General features: G+C 49.2%; 1 protein-coding gene across 4 annotated transcripts in view; it reads left to right on the top strand.

Moving 5' to 3' along the window:
* The window catches only part of Kdm8 (lysine demethylase 8), a 38,792-nt gene that overhangs the window by 8,090 nt on the left and 9,587 nt on the right, over nucleotides 1-21,115 (top strand). For 3 of the 4 annotated variants that reach the window (XM_052760918.1, XM_052760917.1, XM_052760914.1), the window contains exons 2-8: nucleotides 5,427-5,558; nucleotides 10,037-10,546; nucleotides 13,103-13,269; nucleotides 15,015-15,147; nucleotides 15,487-15,531; nucleotides 19,974-20,123; nucleotides 20,955-21,047. In XM_052760918.1, the coding sequence (XP_052616878.1) occupies nucleotides 10,046-10,546; nucleotides 13,103-13,269; nucleotides 15,015-15,147; nucleotides 15,487-15,531; nucleotides 19,974-20,123; nucleotides 20,955-21,047 (1,089 nt within the window). In that variant the 5' untranslated portion in view covers nucleotides 5,427-5,558; nucleotides 10,037-10,045. The remainder of the gene's footprint in view (nucleotides 1-5,426; nucleotides 5,559-10,036; nucleotides 10,547-13,102; nucleotides 13,270-15,014; nucleotides 15,148-15,486; nucleotides 15,532-19,973; nucleotides 20,124-20,954; nucleotides 21,048-21,115) is intronic. The other variant, XM_052760915.1, reaches the window with a different exon arrangement.

Genomic DNA, 21,115 nt, shown 5'->3' with positions numbered 1-21,115 from the left:
AGCCGACATGGCCTTTTCTGATCTTTCCTCCTGCAACATTTCTAAGGCTGCCTGTCCATTCTCTACCGCATCGCTGCAGCACTGGTCTTCGAGACACCCTCTCACTAATTTCCAAACTGGTCTAACCCCATGTTTAAGCATCCCTTGTTCTGCAGCAAAGTCTAGATCACGGCCCAACTTTTCCCAGGAAGCTACCGTGAGGCTTCCGGAAACTGCAAACCAGGGTGCCACGACATCACATTCCTCTAGAAATCTTTCTAAAGTACTCTTCTTAATCTCTAATTTCTTTGAAAGGAGCAGCTCATTAAGAGCCAGAAAAATTGGGTGTGAAGAAGTTGCGCCCATGATACTAGCAGCACTTTTGCCTTCACCTGCTTTCACTTTCTTTAATTTTCCCGTCCGCTTTTGTCGCGGCTCTACTCCTTAATTTTCCTGTCCGCTTTTGTCATGGCTCTACGTTTTAATTTTCCCGTCCGCTTTTGTTGCGGCTCTACTTAATTTTCCCACTTTTGTCGCGGATCCCCACCTTACCTGGGGACTTACCAGTGCACTGCCCTGACTGCGAAGAGTTCTGAGCCTTAAAGGTTCCCCGTATGGGACACCACTTGTCGCATCCACCTCGACCAGCAAGGAAGACGCAACACCAGGCTCTTCTCCAAGCAGTTTATTCAGGAACCTTGAACAATCTTCTGACCCCGGGGAAAGCCATCTTCTCACTCCCGGGAAAGCCAGCCCACGCCCTTTATAGCCACTGGGCAACCAACCCCGTAGTGCCACGTGGACAATGCCGATAGGGTCAGACATATGCAAGCAAGCCAGATTCCACGCCCAAGCCAAATAAGGAATTGTTTATCCCAGAGAACACCTGCCATCGGGAAGGTGGAAGCTGGACGCCGGCGCCATCTTTGAGGCGCGGCTGTGCACGGCTCTCTACAGTTCAGCAGCATGAAAGAGTGCATTACTTAAGATTATAGCTATGCATTAGCTTAGGTTATTAAAGTTGATTTCATGGGAAACCCAACACAAGTAACGCTGATTGGCACAGTGTTCTCTTAAAGGCAGGTTAACCAACAGTGCACAATAGCATGGCCGTCTTGAGGCTTGACTCAAGGTGTGTTATTAACTTTAGCTGTGAGGTCCAGAAAAGTTCCAGTTATTTAGACTACAAGAGATATTTTCATAATATTGTACCATCAGGCTGGAGAGATGGCTCAGCCGTTAAAGGCTAGGCTCACAACCAAAAACATAATATTGTATCATCAAAACTTGGACCTCAGAAATCTATAATGATTTATTTTTAAAATGATTCACTGAGTCATTTTGGATGGATGTCTGTTGAGTAATATAAAGATAGTGGCTATTTAAAGGGCCAAGCAGGTTCTGGAAAGGCTGGGGAGGTAGCCATGAGACTACTGAGGTCAGCATGCCACTCACTGTGAGGTTTCTTCACACTGACAACAGAAGGGCCCTGTGGGAAACTTGTGTTTAATGTCAATCAGTAGACCTGTCAGAAGCCACTTCAAGTAGCCACCAAGGCAGTCTGACAGCCATTATGGGGCTGAAACTCCCACCTCTGGAAGACTGTCTTTTTTTTTTTTTTTTGGTTTTTCGAGACAGGGTTTCTCTGTGTAGCTTTGCGCCTTTCCTGGATCTCACTCTGTAGTCCAGGCTGGCCTCGAACTCACAGAGATCCACCTGGCTCTGCCTCCCGAGTGCTGGGATTAAAGGCGTGCGCCACCACCGCCCGGCCCTGGAAGACTGTCTTTTAACATCAGCTGTATTAGACATTCACTGATGAACTCTGCATTAGAATAAACAACAGTTCTAAGGTGGGGCTCAGTGAGGGGACACACTTGCTGCCAGGCATGACAGATTGAGCTCAGTTCCCGAGACTCACATGGCGAAAGGAGAAAAACCAGTCCTGAAGTTATCCTCTGATCTCCACACATACACATGGTACAAGCTCACCATAGCACGTGTATACACATACACACAAATCGGTAGGTGTCATTTAAATTGTTTTTAACTACTAAGGCTAGCTCATGTGTCTGAGAGAGGATGATTTACTACAGCCAGTGTGAGGCCCTCTCCCAGAATGCTTTTTCATATAGTCTGCAACTTGAGGCCCTTATCTTCCAGGCCATTGGAAGGAGCAGTATATAAGTGTTATGTTTCTGAGGCAGCATAAAGAGATACAAGGCAGAGAGAGCCCAGCATCTGACATCAACAGATGGGAGTATTTATTTCAAACAGTGAAGGACAAACTCTTCCGTGGGAAAAGGGATGTCCGTAAGAGAAAAAGCTGGTTGGAACCCTTTAAAGGGGCGGGGTGCTGGGCTTAGGAATGAGGAAATTGTTGCAGCTGTAAGGACTACATGTGGGTCTGCAGTTCCTATTTCCTGGAATTCTCTGTTTCAAGCAAGATAGATTATCTTGGGAGACAGGCTACATTCCTGTCTGGGCTGTGATGACTGTTCTTGGTTATCAGCTAGACTACATCTGGAATTAATTCAACCCCAAGTGACTGGGTACACTTCTGAGGGATTTTTCTTAATTAAAGCATTTGAAGTGGAAATACCCGTCCTTAATCTGGGCCACATTTTCTGGTGTCGGTCCCTATAAAGGGCATGGAAGAAGGAAGCTTTTGCTCTTTACCTGCTTGCCCTCACTTTTGATGGCAAGTCTATTCCTTCACTGGCATTAGAGCTGGCTTCTTCAGGATTTCACTGTATACTGAAGACCTGCTGAGACATCCAGCCTTGTGGACTGAACAATTACTGGATTCTCAGACCTTCCACTGGTAGATAGCCATTGTTGGACTAGTTGGATCGCAGCCTGTAAACCACTCTAATAAATCAATAAAACACACACACACACACACACACACACACACACACACACACACACACACACACACACATTTTATCAGTTCCGTTCCTCTAGAGCAGCAGTTCTCAACCTGTGGGTTACGACTGCTTTGGGGGTCAAACAACCCTTTCTCAGGGGTCTATCCTGCATATCAGATAGTAACATTACAGTTCATAACAGTAGCAAAATTACAGTTATGAAGTAGCAACAAAATAATTTCATGGTTGGGGAGTCACCACAACATGAGGAACTGTATTAAGGGGTTTCAGCATTAGGAAGGTTGAGAACCACTGCCCTAGAGACCCTGACTAATGCATGGGCTGACATAACAGCTAAGCAGGGTTTAATCCTGTAGAAATCCTGTTTTACAACCAAGGCATTCCATTGTTCTAAACCCTGAAGTGGGGTACAGGGACATCCTCTCTTAACTGCTTCGTGCTGAGGAGAGGGTCATTGTAAGGGGGAGGGAGAAAAAGCGGGGGTTTTCAGGGTCTTTTGACTTGAGATGTTTCTCTGTTTCTCGAGCCCATATATTGACTCTTTGGGCTCATCTGGTCACAGGACTCTGAGACAGTCTTTGGGCAGGAAGAATTGAGTGATGGCTGAGGGGATAAGGTCTTCTACTCTTTGCTGCAACAGATTAGAGAGGGATTTTACAACAAAAGGACAGAAGATTAGAGCTAGAACTGTCATGATGAGGGGCCCAATACACAGGGTTTTTCATGTTTCCCAAGTGCCCCAGAAGCCTGTCCAGCTTGATGTGGGCATCTGGCTCATGAGTCTATTCTTTCTTTTAGCTGTCTGGCATTCTCCCTTAGATACCTGATAAATTCATGTAGAAGCAACATTCCTCACCTAACATAGCACCGTAGCACTGATTCCCCCTTTCTCTGCCATAATGAGATCAGACCCCAGTCTATTTTGTGGTACCATGGCTGCTGGGTCCAGCTGAGTCTGGAGTTTTTCAATGCTGTCTTGTACCAGTGTCAGATCAGCCATGATTTGTTGAGCAAGTTAGCTGTGTTGTACTTGTTGGAGTCCAATGGTCATTCCTCACAGGCCCATAGCTGCTGTGGGATAGTCTGTATGTTAAATTGCTCTGGTTGGTCAATAAATAAAACACTGATTGGCCAGTGGCCAGGCAGGAAGTATAGGCGGGACTAACAGAGAGGAGAATTGAGAGAACAGGAAGGCGGAGGAAGATACTGCCAGCCGCCGCCATGACAAGCAGCCTATGAAGATGCCGGTAAGCCACGAGCCACGTGGCAAGGTATAGATTTATAGAAATGGATTAATTTAAGATATAAGAACAGTTAGCAAGAAGCCTGGTACAGCTATACAGTTTGTAACCAATATAAGTCTCTGTGTTTACTTGGTTGGGTCTGAGTGGCTGTGGGACTGGCGGGTGAGAGAGATTTGTCCTGACTATGGGCCAGGCAGGAAAACTCTAGCTACACATAGCCCTTGCCATAGTTACTCCCGATAGGAATGAAAGTAATATGCCATCCCTTTTCGTTTAGATAGGGGTGGGCTGGTAATTAATTTTATTCCCAGGGATGACTATAAGATCAGAAACTAAGTATACAGTTTAGCACATGGGGTGGTTGAGGGGTAGCTAGAGAAGAGGCCTTGGGGCCTGTGAGATAGGTGTCATCAGGGGCTTTTGAGTTGCAGATTAGCCTAGTGCAGTTGAGATGGGGATCCACACAGTCAGCTGTACCCACAGTTTGTACCAGCGAGGCCCAAAGACAGGGCTTGAACATGAAGTCATTGGTTAAAGGGATTTTGGTTAAGCCTATGTCCAACTATGTAACTTGCCTTGCCCTCAGGCAGATCCAACAGTCTTTTCCAAGATGAATTTTAGAGAGCATTTTCATGGCTACAGTTTATGATGGCAAGCATTTTAAGGAAGGGAACCTTGGGATCCAAGGTGTTGGTTGGGGTTTGACTGGCTTGGTTTTTCTGAGGGGAAAGAGAGCATGACTCCCCATGGATCTAAGGTGTGGATGGGGACAAAGATGTCCATAGCCTTCACCTCCAGGTGGAGGGTGGCCTTTGGAGAGGATTCTTTGCCATTAGCTAGCCATCTGTGATGGTTTGAATAAGATTGGCCCTCATAGGCTCATGTATTTGAACACTTAGGGAGTGGCATTAGGAGGTGTGGCCTTGTTGGAGTAGGTGTGGCTTTGTTAGAGGAAGTGTGTCACTAGGGGTGGGCTTTGAGGTTTCAAATGCCCCAGCCAGGCCCAGTGCTTCCTGCTGATCCCCACAAGGCCACACCTCCTACTGCTACTTCTTAAGCATTCAAATATATGAGTCTATGGGGGCCAATCTTATTCAGACCACCACAGTTGGTCAGTATCTCTCCAGCGCCATATGTGCCTTCTCATCACCATACTTCCCACCATGATGACAATGGACTAAACCTCTGAAACAGTAAGCCATCCCCAATTAAATGTTTTTTGTTTGTTTATTTGTTTTTTGTAAGAATTGCTATGGTCACAGCTATAGAAACCGTAACTAAGACACCATCTGTGGCCAAAATTTTGTTTTTCCAGTGTGATGGCGCTTCTGGTTGTCAGCCTGACTATATCTGGAATTAACTAAAACCGCAAAATGGAGGGCACACCTGTGAAGGGTTTCTGCTTAATTTGAAGATGGAATATCTACTTGTAATCTGAATCTTTGAGGTAGGAAGACTCACCTTAATCCAGATCTGATCTTTGCCACACGTTCTGTTGGAAGCCTATATAAGACATGGAAGAAGGAAGCTTTTGCCCTTGTCTGCTTTGCCTTGCCTTACTAGCAAGTCCATTTTTTCACTGGCATTAGAGCCTACTTCTTTGGGGTTCTTGTATATACAAAAGACCAGTTGAGTCATCTAGCCTTGTAGATTGAACAACTACTGGATTCTTGGATTTTCTGTCCATAGCCGGCCAATGTTGAACTATCTGGACCACAGCCTGTAAGTCATTCTAATAAATCCCCTTTCTCCTCCCCCCACTTCTAAAAAAGACAGCCATTGTTGGACTAGCTGGACAGCCTGTAAGTCACTCTAATAAATCCCATATATATTCATTCTACCTGTTCTTTTCCTCCTGAAAAACCCAACTAGTACAGATTGGAAGAGAGTAAGTGTTAGGGTCAGTTCCAGCTGGCCATTCTGGGGCAGAAGGGAGCCTAGCAAGTTTTAGTGTCATGGGTCCAGTTGGGACCATTCTGTATGAGTAGGCAGGTCTTTTAAGACAGGAGGGGTGTGTCCAAGATGGGAAGTTTTCTAGTTCAGTGGCTGTCGGGGTCAGGAGAATAATTTTGTGGGGTCCTGTCCATTTGGAGCCCAGGATGGGGTGGTATGCCTCTGCCAGGTAAAACAGGTAAGTCCTCTAGCATCTGGAGGGCTGTGTCTCTCCTCAGTGGGGACAGGGGCTGGGGAGAGGAGGCGAGTTCATTGCCATAGCCATTGACCAAGATGCTACCTGTGGGAGCAAAGAAGTGTCTGAAGAATAAATGCCCAGGGGCGGGGAGAATAGGTCTACCATACGGGACCTCGAAGGGGCTGAGGTGTGTGAGATTGGGGGGAGAGAGCAGGTTCTCAAAAGGTCTAGAGGAAGAAGCTTTTCCTAGCCTTGATTTTAGTTCTATGGAGAGTTTGGTCAGTTTCCCTAAGGGTGAAGTTAGACTAGGGGTCCCCATCCTATGGGTCCTCACTCCTTTGGGGGTCACATCAGATATCCTATATATCAGATATTTATATACGATTCATAACAGCAAAAAACTCGGCATTGGGTGATAACTCAAGTGATTTCTGGACCATTGTCCAACTGAATGGAAGTTGAGAGGCCAAAGAAGGGAATGATTTCAGAGATGGAGCTAGGTGATGGTTGAGGCTCTTTTGTTGGAGGTAGGAAAAGCCTCCACCCACCCCTGAAGTATAAGTTAGAACTGGAAGCATATGTGTGAAATCAGTTTCTCAGCCTCCAGAACCATGAGCTAGTTAAACTTTATTCTTTCCAAATTACTCAGCCTGTGGAACTCAGCTTGAGCAACAGAGATCCCCTTGTTGGGAATAATAGGACCCTGGGTGCCCCTGAAGTTAAGATGGAGTGTGAGTTAGATGTGACACTGCATGGTGGACTGTAAATTCAGTGGCTCAAACAATGCACACTTAGGACTGTTTTTCTGAGCTGGGTGTGGGTGCATGGCTTGGCCAGGTCCTCTGTGTCAGAATCCCTTACAAGGCTCTGTTCTGGGCTGAGCTCTCATGCAATGACTCAGCTGGACAGGGACCAATGCTCCCCAGGTTCTGCTGTCAGAGTTCCACATGGGCTGGGCAGCTACTGGACATGGGGCCTCTTGCTCCCTGCTCTCTGTTAGCTATAGGCTCTCTTCATCTCTTTGCCTGTGGCCTTTCCAACATGTTGGCATGAGCCAACACATACTAGCTGACTGGTCAGTAGAGAGTCGCTAAGGATGCTAGCTCCAGGCTCGTGTGTCTGTCACTTTCCAGTACCACGGGTTTCTTTTTATCTGGCTGCTGAAGTATGCTACCACAAGCACTGGCTGTAAACAGCAGGCTTGTGGGCTGGGATCTGACCAGTCTTGCTGGGCTGAAATCAACAGCTCAGCAGGACTGACTTTCTTTCCAAAAGCCCCAGGGAAGAATCAATTTCTTTGATTTTTCTCAGCTACTGGAAGTTGCTCTGAATTCCTCTCAGCTTGTGGCCCATTAACTAGTCACCAAAGCCAGCCACTTCACCTTTCCTTGACCATTCTTCTGAAGTCACATGTCCTTGCAACTCTGACTCTAGCCCAAAGCAGTCCTTTTAATGTAATACAGGAGCCCATCCAGATAATCCAGGATGATCTTCCATCTCAGGTCCCATTCTCAGTCACACCTGCAGAGTCCTTTTTGCCCTATTAGGTGACATAATCACCATTTAAAGGTAGGATATGAACGTCTGTAGGGGCTGTTATCTGTCCATCAGTGCAGACTCACTCGTTAGAATTACCAGCAGTAGTCTGCTAACCAGCCAAGTGTGCTTATCTTTTGCTCAGGCCATTCCTGTGTGGATTGTCCAGGTTTACGGGCCTTCCCACAATCCCTTTTCCATGTGGCAGCTTCCTGCTACCTGAGACTTTTATTCCCTGGAGCCCTAGAGCACTCCACTTCCACCTTCTAGGGTACCTGTGGGAGGTGTCTGTGGCCAGACATCAGTCACTGCATGTATTCCTGTAACACTTGCTTCTGTCACAGTAAATTACATGGGAAGCTTGTCTGACTAAGCCAAGAAGAAGTTAAAGGGTATCTTTTCTGTCTGTCGGGGGGGGGGGGGGGGGGCACAGGCCTTTAATCCCAGCACTCCTGAGGCAGGGGCAAGTAGATCTCTGAATTCAGAGATCTGACCAGCCTGGTCTACATAGTGAGTTCCACAACAGCCAGGACTACACAGACAGACCCTGTTGCAAAAAGGGGGAGGGGAGAATCTTTTCCTTTTCATTCTTTTCTTTTACCCCATGCCAGGGATGAAACCCAGGGGTAAAACTCCAATACACAAAGAGCAGGGGTTGGCAGACTGCATTTGGCACCCTCTGTTTTTTTATAAATAAAGTTTTATTGGAACATAGCCACCCTTAATTGTTTATTCTGGTTCATGAATGGTAGAGTAGTGGCAACTCTGGCTGTGTGGACAAAAAAGCCTAATGTTTCATATTTGACCATTTACAATCTCTGCCAAAATCATGATGGTCCCCATCACTCAACATCATCGGAGGCAGAGGATGTCCTGCTCTATCTAGGGATGCTGTAACAGACTGCCTGACACACGTTGGGGGATGCATAAAGAGAAGAGGTTTCCTTGGCTCACAATTCTGATGGCTGCAGAGTCCCAACAGCTTGGTACAGACATTTGATGAGGGCCACCGGCCACCAAGCTGTATCACCACGTCAGGCAGAGAAGTGAAAGGGGGCACATACATGTGTAAGGAGGCCAAATGAGGGTGACATCACTTTACAACAACCCCCTTGTAGGAACTAGCCCACTCTTGTAATTCGGGTATTGATCCCCTCCCGCAATGGTGCCCTCAATGACCTAATTAGCTCCTTCTGGGCCCCATCTCTTAAATGTCCCCCTTCTGAGGACCAAACTCCAAGCCCATGAAAGTTTAGGGATAAGTCACATCTGACCCATAGCAGATGACACAGCTGTTAGGATAGTGCTGAGAACATAGAGGGGACAGATAGAGAGCCGTGTTGTCCGTGAGCTGCAGGTCCTCTTAGTGTTAGAATAGCAACTGTCATGCACACACAACACCCAGGCTAAGCCACCAAACTGCCAGTGCTGAGCATTTTCTTTCTGCTTAGGTTTTTGTGTTGTTAGCTTTCTGTCTCTGTAACAAATACCTAGGATAAATTAAAAAGAAGAAAAGTTTGTGTTGGCTTGTGGTTTTAGAGGTTTCAGTCCAGGGCTGCATGGCCCTGTTGCTTTGGACCTGTGGCAACTCAATCCATCACTGTGGGAGTATGAGGTAGCGGATGCCTCTTCGCTTTATGGTGACCAAGAAACAAGGCTGGGGTCTTAATGCGTCCAACTTTACAGGCACATCTCCATGATCTTAGTTTCTCACCCTAGGTTCCGGCTCTTAAAAGGCTACACCACTCCCAGTAATGCGACAGGCTGGGGACCAAGTCTTCCACACACAGGCTTTGGGGACACTTAAACAGAGCACTTCCTTCTGCACCTATATTGAGACTTAGCTTTAGGCTCTGGGGAAACCCAAATGGGATGTGCCACAGCCCAGCCTTGAGAGGCAAACCACACGAACATGCCTGTGGATGTAGTTTGTGACAAGTGTTGTAAAAAGAGCCCTCCTGTGGAACCTCAGACTTCACATCGATCATTTAGGATGGGCCTGAAAGACTGGGCAGGAGTCCATCAGGCAGAGGCGGCATGGTGGAGTCATTCCAGATGAGGACAGCACACATCCCTGAATGGACATCTGTCCAGTGTGCAGAGTGCCAGGCATTGTGCAAGGTCCTGAAAATAGAGCCGAGAACCCCGAAGATGGCCCTGCACTCGTGGGGCAGCCGGCAGCGAAGACCTTGTTAAAAGTGCTGGTCTGAGCTGTAGGAGGTGTGTGTGGTCTCTGACGCCTGTCTTGTTCCTCTCAGGTGCGGATCATGTCAGAGGACACTAAGGGTCCTACAGAGCCCCTGGTGGGGTCCAGCACCCTCTGGAAGGACCTCAGGGTACTCCTGCCTGATACAGAGGGGGAGCTGAAGCTGGACCTCAGTGAGAAGGTGGACAGGAGCATGACTATGCTGCTACAGCAGGCTGTGGGGCTGTTCTATGCAGGACATTGGCAGGAGTGCCTGCAGGCCAACGAGGCCATCCTGGACTACTCCTGGGAGAAGCTCAACACTGGGCCCTGGCGAGATGTAGACAAGGAATGGCGCCGCGTATACTCCTTCGGCTGCCTCCTGAAGACCCTGTGCCTGTGTCAGGCACCACAGAAGGCCACTGCAGTGGCCGAAGCACTGCGGGTGTGTGACATGGGCCTGTTGATGGGGGCAGCAATCCTTGACGACATCCTTCTCAAAGTCGTCTCAGTCCTCCAGGCATACCTTCTCCCAGGAAAGCAGCCTGCCTGTGGCCCCCACCAGGACCTGCCTGCCACCAAGGTATGGGTCTCTGTCCATTCTGAACCGTCCAGCATCCCAACCCATCTCCTAGAAGAATCCAGTCCTCTCCCTGAGTACAGTCTCACCCAGGCAGCCTCTCTGCTGAAAAGAGCATTGTGTTGATTTGGGGAATGGGCAGCTGGACCCAGAAGTCTCTGCAAAGGCAGTGTCTTTAAAGGGGGTGGTGGCAGCTTCATTAATCTAAGAGAGGCAGCTCACAGGAACTAGGCAGAGCCAGCCTGCTGCAGCCTCCTGCAAATTGCTTCCAGGCAGCTCTGAAGGAAACCCAACATGCCTTCTCACCACCTAGTCTGGGAGAGATCCTTCAGCCAGCAGACCGAGGGTCAGGAGGCCAGTGTGTTCTGCCCCTGCAGGCCTCATGGAGGCTGGCCTGGTGTTTCAGCGTCCCAGAGTTATTCTAAACCTGGAGCACAGCTTACACACAGACCTCAGCCGGCTTCAGCTACAGTGTCCTCTTCTCTAGATTGTCAGATAGGTCCTGAGCCCCAGAGAGGAAAGCCAGGGCTGTGTGGGATACCAGCCATGGAATTCTGCACTGTTTCTCATGTATTTCTCAGTACTTTCCTGCAGGTCCAGAATGTCCTGTTGAGTGTGATTTCTGTATAAGCAAGATGTGATGGATGTCATTAGCACATGAATATGACCACAGTGGAAAGAGATCCACAAGCCAGGAAGAGAGGCAGGGTTGAACCTTTCACCCGAGGAGTTGAATGGCTCGGTAGGGAAAAGCTGAAGCCACTGGCCTCTGTTTACCAAATGAAGAGAAGCTAGGCATAGTGGCACACGTCTGTAATCTGAGCACCTGGGAGGCAGAGGCACAGGATGGAGAGCTTGAGGCCAGCCATGTCTTCAGTGAGATTTCACCTGGAAAAAAAAAAAAAGTGAATAAATAATAACAACATGAAGTTACAAATTAAGAGGGAAGCAGCCAGCCTCAGGGACTAACAGCAGCCAGTGTTTATGTGGTGCCCGGTGCCTTCTGTGGGGCCATAGGGTAGTGCGCTGCTTCACTCTTTAGAGAGCAGGACAGTCTACAGTTCAAGAGACAAATGCTCCCTTTGACCTAAGGGTGCGCTCCCCCATCTTCCCACCAAGTGTGTCCCAAGGGGATATAATGGTGGAATCCTGCCCAAAGCAGTCCTCTTTGGAGTGGGGTGCAGGATGCATAGCCAAAGAGGAGAGGGCACAGGCTCTTAAGTCAGCCTGCCTGGGCTCAGTTCCCATGCTGCACCCCGTCTGATCAGACAGGGTCCCTTCCTCTCTATGCCTCACAGTCCCTTACTGGAAGAGGGCATCCACTTACCAACCTCACTGGGCTCCCCCAGTGGCCTGGATGAACTGGCTGAGCATGTACACAGAATATCAGCACCTCCACCCCAGAGCTGATGTTCCCGTGAGGCTGTAGAAGAATCTTCTGTTGCTAGAGGAGGGCAGAGGAGGCCTCTATGGGGGGCTGTACAAGGGGCCCATGCTGAGTGTGGGGACAGTGCAAAGGAAGCAGGGTCAGTTCAGGCCGGCCAGTGGTCCTGGGTGCCACACGTGGGTGCTGTTGTCACCACCAGTTTACAGACGAGGAAACGGAGGCCCAGGAATGGTCAGTGACCCGCCCAGCTTACCTGAGGGAAATGGATAAGGAAAGTATGGTGCAGCCACTGGGTGGCAGTGTGGAAACTCCTAGGATAGTGCCTGGATGCAAGGCAGAGCTACTCAGGACTACTGCCGCCAGCAATGCTCTAAGATCATGAGATGGCTGAGGAAAAAGGGACCTTGAGCTGGTGAAAGCAAATAGTATAGAAATGCCATCTACTGCCAGGTGTGGTGGGCACTCTGGAATCTGAGGCAAGGGGATTCTGGGTTCAAGGTCAAGTTGGGCTTCCTAGTGAGACCCTGTCTCAAAAACACAAAACATAGCTCAGTGTAGTGGTGAACTCCTTTACCCCTCACACTTTGGAGGCAGAGGCAGGTGATGTCTGTGGTTTTGAAGCCTGCCAGGGCTACATGTTGAGCCCCTGTCTAAAACAAAACATGGGACTGGGGAGATAGCTCAGTGAGGAACTTACCACACATAGAGGAGCACCAGAGTTTGATCCCTAGAACCACATAAAAATCTTGGCATGGTGGCATGTACTTGTCATCTCAGAACTGGGGAAGTGGAGACACGTGGATCCAGGCACTTGCAAGCCAGCCAGCCTAACTGAATCAATGAGCCCCAGGCCAGCGAGAAGACTCATCTCAATAAGGTAGACAGTGCATGAGAAAGAGTAACACCTGAGGTTGTCCTCTGCCACACACATGTGCACACACAAGCACACACAGATCAACACAAAAAAAGAAAAGCTGTCTGCTGTTTGTAATGACACCTAAGACATCCTGCCAGTGATACAGACTCCAGAGACAGTGGTACAGACTCCAGAGACAGTGGTACAGACTCCAGAGACAGTGGTACAGACTCCAGAGACAGTGGTACAGACTCCAGAGACAGTGGTACAGACTCCAGAGACAGCTGCCATCTTGCTTTGTTTGGATTCTAAACAGAAGGCGAGGTGTGACTCCAACTCAGCTCCGGATGTGGCATTAGAGCGGGCAGTACCCAGACTTCGATGCCCAACCCTGCAGCACTTCAGGAAGCACTTTCTCGTTCCTGGGAGGCCTGTGATCTTGGAGGGTGTGGCTGACCACTGGCCGTGCATGAAGAAGTGGAGGTGAGTAGCCACTGTAGGGAACTGAGGGCCTTCCTCCTGAGTGTCCCCAGGACTCTCTGATGACCTCTTCTGGCCACTCATAAGTCACCGCCCCAGACCACCCTTCAAAAGCCCCTTGATTGATCGCCGAGGATCAATGAAGTGGGATACTCTGGGGCTGGCAAGATGACTACAAAAGCCTAGTGGCCTGAATTCAAGCCCGGGGACCCACACAGGTGGAAGGAGAGAACCACAAAGTTGTCTTCTGACCTCCACACGTGACACAGTGGCATGCATGCTTCCCACCACATGGAATAATGAATTTTTCAAAATTACCTAAAAATGTGAGTTATCCAGAGTTCTGCAGGGGTCTAAGTTGCTTGCTGACATGTGCTTACCCTGAGCAAATCCTTAAGAGTGCTGGAGCAGCAGGCTCAGAAATGTTAGGTGTTAGCCAGGCGGTGGTGGTGCATGCCTTTAATCCCAGCACTCGGGAGGCAGAGGCAGGTGGACCTCTGTGAGTTTGAGGCTAGCCTGGTCTACAGAGCGAGATCCAGGACAGGCGCAAAGCTACACAGAGAAACCCTGTCTCAAAAAAACAAACAAACAAAAAAAATGTTAGGTGTTAATGATGCCACATCTCAGAAATCCACAGGTCTTCCTTCTCCAGGCCCTGAGGCCATGACTGGAATCACCCAGGAGATGGCTCCTCCTGGGATTCAGAGTATCTGGATGCCTGAGAGCTGCTGCCTGAGAGAAGTGTGAGGCTGCAGTTGAGAATAGGTTTTGGAATGAGGGGGTACACTTGCCTCCTCCTTCCCTGTTCATGGGTCTTGTCCTCAGATGCAGCCCATTATAAATCAGAAACACAGTGGGGGCTGTGAGTGAGCATGTGGGCTGCCTGGGCACAACCTTGTTTTCTCTTGTATTCTATGGCATTGGCATTACAGTGGGGAGCCTAAGTAGTCATTGAGATGACTTCAGACACAGGGGAAGAAGCTCTTAGGTCCTTCACAAACACTGTGATGTTTCCTATAAGGAATGGAGAATCCTGAGAGTTCAGCATCCACAGAGGTCATGTAAGCAGTACTCTGGGCATTCTGCAAGACAACTGTAGCTCCAGGGAGTGGTTTGAGTTGAGTTGGCCAGTTGTGAGTGTGTGGAGGAAGTGGCCCGAGACTCCAGTGAGGAATTCTGTAGGAGCACAGCATAGCAGTCATGTTCCAAATGAGGCAGGTACTGGCATCACCTCCTTTAACAGATGGGGAGCAGGGACTCAGGAAGGTTAAGTAATTCACTAAACGGTTCCTGCCCCACCCCAGGCTATAAGAGTTCAGAGCCAGCACTTAACACACACACACACACACACACACACACACACACACACACACACACACACTGCTTTCCATCTGTCCCAAGGTTTCTCAGCTCGATGACAGGGTAAGAAAAGTGAAGTTAGAATCCTGGACAGCAAAGGTAGTCAGCGTACTGTGTATGTGACTGATGTGACTAAGGTTGAACCTGAGGGTTGGGCATGGTGTGGGTAACCATCTAGATTCATACACAAAGCCACATAAGCTGTGTGGTCTTGGGCAAGTAGCGTCACCACTCTATGGTAAGACCTCTGTCAAGAGAGTGAGGGCAATAGTGGTCTCCACCTTATGAGGTTTTGTGAGTATGAGAACCAAAGAAATCCATTCCTAGATGTCAGTAGCAGTGATGCATGCTGATGACTGTGGTGACGGTGCTGATGCCTGCTCTTGCAGTCTGCAGTACATCCAGGAGATTGCTGGCTATCGCACTGTCCCGGTGGAAGTGGGTTCAAGGTACACAGATGAAGACTGGTCCCAGACCCTCATGACCATCAATGAGTTCATCCACAAATACATCCTGAGTGAGGTATATGGGAGTTACTATTTAACAGATGGACAGTGTGACTGAACTTAAAGGCAAAATTTATGTCTTGGACATCTCACCACGATTTTTAAAACAACTTCTAATGAAAAGCTGTAGCCTATGCACCACACCTGCATTGTTTACTTAAGGGAGAAGCTGCAGGAGATGTCTGCATGGGAGGTCACTGATCACATCAGGCTCCAGGTTGGGGAAAGGGCCACACAGAGCAGTGGTGGGTAGGCCCAGGGCTGGGGCTCAGCAACCAACTAAGCAATAGGGCCATCCAGAGTTACCTGACACAAACTAACCAATGGTCACCTCTACTTTCTTCCTCTGGTTCAGGCAAAGGACATTGGGTATCTTGCTCAGCACCAGCTATTTGACCAGGTAAGTCTGAGACCATGTTCCTGCCCTGTACCCCTCATCTGTTCCTTTCCTCCCAGGGAGCACACATGGCTACCTTCTGGTTCTGTTCTCTGGAGCAAGGGGTCTCCCTTATTATCTTGGCAGCAGTGGGGCAAGTTGAATGGCCAGGTTTGAGAAATTGAGTGTGCTGAGTCTGGGGGCCCAGTTTGGAGCCCCAGGATGACCTGCCAAAGACTGAAGGTAGAGCTTGGCTGAGCTGGAGTGGGACCAGGTAGGAGAATTGAGAAGTGCCCCCACACCAAAGCACCAGGAGAGTGCAGAGGCCACCAGCCAGGGGGTTATTCGCAAGAGCCAGAGAGCCAGGTGGTAGAGGCCTTGAAGGCCAGACCAAGATTTAATCTGGATATGGTGGAGTCCTTGGAGGCCCGTGATGAGCACGAAGGCTCCCTGGAGATCCTGGCACCGTGAAACGATGCGTGTTTCTGCAGGGGCAGTCAGTGCTGCTGCTCCCTCTCCAGAGCAGATCACTAGGCCTGCCCCTCCTGGAGTAGCCCACGGCCACCCAGCACTGGCAGCCCAGGAGCCTCTAGAAAGCAGGATCAAGGCTAGCTGGTGGCTGGCCACAGCAGGTGTGTGATGTCATGAGCTGGAGCTGAGGAGAGAGGGCAGATAGCTGCCCGGTTGGGGGTAAAGAAAGAAAATCAGGGTACACACTTGTCTGAGTGCTGGGTAACAAATACTACAGGCAGGATACGTTATAAACAACGGGAGTTTATCTAGTTCTGGAGTCTGGGATGTTCGAAGGACCGCATCTGATGAGGGCTATCTAGCACACCAGTGGCCTAACAAAGGACACCATGTAACAAGAGAATAGGCAGGGTGGGACCTGCTTGCTTTTATAGCGAGCCTGTTCCTGTGTTGCACACCATAACAGCATCTGTCGGTCCATGAGGCAGAGCCTTCATAATTAAGTCACCTCTTAGTTTTCAACCAGAATTTAACTTCAGCAGAGCACACAGACACCAGAAGCCAGTGGGGTTTCCCCTCTCCTGCCTGCAGCCCCCACATCATCTGCATGTATGACCATCACTGTGGGAAAACAGATTCTGTGTGCACCAGCAGCCAGACTGCCCTCCATTTTCAGAGCTGCTTGTAGCTGGATGTGGTGCACACCTCTGGAATCTCAGCACTTAGAAGGCTGCAACAAGAGGATCTTAAGTTCAAGGCCAGCCTGAGCTGCATAGGGAATCCTTGCAAGCTATCTGGTTAAGATACTGGAACAGCAGCAGAGGGCTCATCCTGGGGAAATTAGACTCCGGCTTCTTTCCTGCCCTAGCCCTTCCTGCTTCTCTGGGGCCTTGACTAAGGTGCACAGTGGGAACTCCATGTCAGTGGGGGACTCTCTGGGAGCCCCTCCCTGTTCCCACCCCTGAGCCAGTCAATGGGGATTTGGGGACAGGAAAGAGCACTTCTCAGCCTCAGGATTCTGATACCATGAGCTTCAAAGGAAGCAAAGGGAGGCCTTCCACTAGGCACACAGCTGGGAAAGGCTCTCGGATGGCATGGTGAAGCACCAGTGAAGGGCTGGGACCTTCGGGAGGGCTCTAAGTGACCAGGGCCACCATCAGAGATGCATTGATGCTGACGGCAGATAAGTGGAGGCAGGAGGCAGCTGCTACTAGAACCAGAAAACAGGTGAGCCAGAGGAGGAACAGCTTAGGCTGTGTGGGATCTGTGGACACCTGGGCATGGCAGACCCGCAGGGCAAAGGAAAGGAGCAGAGGAGGGAGCCTATTCACTCTGAATCAAACCACAGCAGATGAACCAGGAAGTCCAGGAGTGACTGGCTGGGGTGGCCTCAGCTTGGCCCGGGGCTCGGCCAGTGCATTAGCAAAAGCTACTTAAAGGTTTACTTAGGCTCCTGACTTGAGGGGACACAAAGGCATGGCAGCAGGCTGGTCACACTGTATCATAAGGTGGAGATGAATTCTGGTGCCCAGCTGCCTTTATCCTTTTTTTTTCAGTCTGGGACTTCAGCCTATATAATGGCACTACCCACATTCAAGGTGAATCCTTCCACCTTAATTAAAGCTCTCTGGAAAAACCTTCAATACATATACTCAGAGGTGTCTAACTCTAAACCCAGGGCTAGAAGGCAAAGCTGCTATTAACTTTAAGATGAGTTAGAACTGTGTAAGGCTGCTTCAGCCAGATCATGCTTCTTAGATCTGTCCCTCAGGTCCCTAGTTTTCCTCTGCTGCTCATATCACCTCAAAGAGGAGTCTGAACAGCCATGAATCCTGGGGACAGGGCACAGGCTGTTTTCTAGGACCTCTGTGTCTATAGGAAGCTTAAGCTATTGACAAGTCTTGGAAGCCTCTGGCCACTGCCTTGGGCTTGTCAATAGTCACATCTCCAGAGCATGTATTCTCTGAGAGTCTCTAAATCCTTAACCAGTGATTTTGATGAGATTCAGCCAACCAATCACCCTTCAGAGATCCTGATGGCATCATCAGGAACCAACCAGAGTTATGCTCAGCATCTGGTGGCAAGACCTGGTGCCATTCAATCAAAACACTAATGTGGTATGTGAGGAGCCTGGGGGTCTAGCCATGTTGTGGATTGTGGAACTATCCAAGGACACCCTGCAACACTAAGCCCTCCAACAACCAGCCTATAAGGCAGCGATTTTTACACTGACCACTCGAGACAGAGAAGTAGCTGGTACAACCTCCCTGCTAGAACATTCTGGTTTCCCACCCAGAGGGGCGGAGAATGGTCTTTGGTTTTCTGACTTGCAAGAGGTTGTAGTAAGATCAGCGAAGGAATAGCAAGGAAGACTTGCTCTCTGAAAGGCTCTTGAGTTTCATCTGTTTCCATTCACCTCAAGGTTGAAAAGTACCCCCAGGACCAGAGGTATCAGGCTGCCTGGTGCTAGGGGCTGAGCCTGCACCCTTGGGCTCAGGTCCAAGTTGCAAAGGGCCCACTGTGGGTAGGGACTTTCCAATAAGTAGCTTTTTCATGCCAAGGCCACAGCTCTTCCCAGAGGTCAGGCCAGCACATTGAGCCCCACACTGAACCTGACAGTGGCATTATTCCCTGACAGAAACCACCCCTTATGTATCACCACATTGTGTACCTCTCAAACATGTCTCATTAGGTAGCACAAGCCTGTGAAAAGCCAGAGGCCAAGAAAAATCCATGCCACTGTTCCAGGGAGATAAGAATGTAAACTGTTCAGAGGGTGTAGGTGGCCAGGGAGGGAAGTAGGGGCAGAAGTAAAGGGGCATCTTGGAGGCATTTTCCAATGCCACCTGGTGGTAGGCTACTCACTGCTACTCCTGAGAGTGGCTGAGACCACAGCCTCCTTGAAGGAACCCAGTTCCCACGAGGCTCTTGAAGTCTTGCACTGGTTATCTGGTTGCTGTCTGGATCAAGGTCCAGCAGCCTGTCATATCCCCCATTGCACAGGCCAAGTCTTCAGCCTTTGCTAATGTCATTAGTGGAGAATGTTGACTGCTGGGTCAGTTCTGCTCACTCGCTAATAAGACCCAAACCCTTCCTTACCACTAATTTGCTTCCGAGTGCCTGCCTTGGCCCCCTGGTAACTGAGAAGTGTATGTACTTGGCCCTAAAGCTTTCTTTTCTGACTTCTGAACACTGTTCAATAACTCCTCCCTTCCCAGAGTGAGTTTAGTAAGCGCCTACTTTGCTCTCTTTGGAGTAATTTATTTAAAATATACCAATTGTGATTTCTTAACAGGTAGTAACTTTTTGAAAACCATCCCCTCCAGAGATCTGATAAATATCCAGTGCATTTGACTTCTGGGGACTGTTTTTTTTATTTCTGAAACAAGGTCTCACTATGTCACCCAGGCTGACTTCCAACTTGTCATGCTCCTGCCTCAGCATTGCAAATGCTGGAATTACAGGTATGCACCAACAAGTACAATACCTATGGTTGTTTTCTAACTGGTGTGGTGACTCATGCCTTAATGCCAGCAGAGGCAAGTGGAGTTCTGTGAGTTCAAGGTCATTCTAATCTACATGGTGAGTGCAGGCCAGCCAGGGCTACAAAGTGAGCCTGTCTCAAAAGCAAAACAAAACAAAAAGCAGGATGCGTTTTTCTTCCATTTTGGGGTATAGAGCAATACCAGGTTTCTAAAAAGAAAAATATCTACGTAATATAGAAACAAATATGAAGTAAGATTATAATTCTTACCTATTATTTATATCTTAAGGTTTTATTCATTAGAATATGATCCTAAGCTGGGTAGGATGACACATACCTCTAACACCTGTACTTGGGAGGCTGAGGGAAGAGGATGAGAAAGAGAGAGACTGTCTCAAAAACAAAACAAAAACTGAATCAAGGAGTGTATTTGGCTGTCAGGGAGTCGGGTATCAGCTGGGGCCTGGCTGGCATCCCTACCCCTGGCTTCTGCTTTCTGCACTACCCTCAGATCCCAGAGTTGAAGCAGGACATCAGCATCCCTGATTACTGTTGCCTGGGTGATGGGGAAGAGGAAGAGATCACTATCAATGCCTGGTTTGGTCCCCAAGGAACCATCTCCCCACTGCATCATGACCCCCAGCAGAACTTCCTGGTCCAGGTAGGAGTTGCCAGACAGGAATTAGTAAGGAGCTTGTTGTGGTAAATACCCATAATCCCAGCACTTGGGAGGTTCAAGGGCAGTCTGAGCTATGTGAGACCTAGTCTCAAAGGGGATTGGAGGAGGAAAGGGGAGTGAAAGGGATGTAGACAGGAAAAAAAAATAGTCCTGAGGCCCTAGGGTAGAGCTCTCCCTGATCAAGTCTGCACCCAAGTGGGATTTCTCTTGGGCCAGCTAGGAAAGCTCTTGGGAAGAGGGCCTGGCACATTCTAGCAGCCCCATGCTCTATCACCTGCCAGCCACCCTTTCTCCCACTGCTAGCTTGCACCTGTGGATAAGGGCTGATGGAACAGGTCTCTCAGCCACTGACAGATGTTTCCAGAGATTCGTCAAAGGTCTGTCACAGGGAAGCAGCACACATCCACTGCTGTAAGAACTTGTCACAGGCTAAGTTGCTAAAAAGAGCATTGGGCCAGCCCTGCAAGGCAGCTCAGGAACAGCTAAGAGCCAGGGCCCAGGAGCCCACCATGGCCACCAGCTGTCGCCTTAGTAAACTTGGGCAATTCACTTTGCCTCTGTTTCCTCACAAGTGAAGAGGAAACTCCCCTGAGATTAAGCCAGGTTCACACTCAGTGCTTGGCTGAGCTTAGCTGCATGCAGAGCACTGATCTATAAGGTACCCGAAGGTGAGCATTCTCAGGATGTCAGAGCATGTGTGGGATGAGGCAGCAGGCCACAAACCACCAGAAGGCCTGCAAGGACAGGTCCACAGGCCTGTAGTCAGCAGGCCAGCCTTGCTGTCCTGGGGCTGATGGGCCTCTTCTCTCCCAGGTATTAGGAAGGAAGTACATCCGGCTGTATTCTCCGCAGGAGTCTGAGGCTGTGTACCCTCATGAGACACACCTTCTTCATAACACCAGCCAGGTGGGCACACGGGGAATCGGTGACATGGGGCCTGCTGTCCCTAGAGACCAGCAGGTGACTTCTCTTGC

This window comes from Peromyscus californicus, unplaced genomic scaffold (genome assembly GCF_007827085.1).
Source record: "Peromyscus californicus insignis strain IS unplaced genomic scaffold, ASM782708v3 Scaffold_4__1_contigs__length_199733344, whole genome shotgun sequence".
Classification (NCBI taxonomy): Eukaryota; Metazoa; Chordata; class Mammalia; order Rodentia; family Cricetidae; genus Peromyscus; species Peromyscus californicus.
Note: the sequence above shows the minus strand (reverse complement) of the source record. Positions and strands in the feature narration are given on the sequence as shown.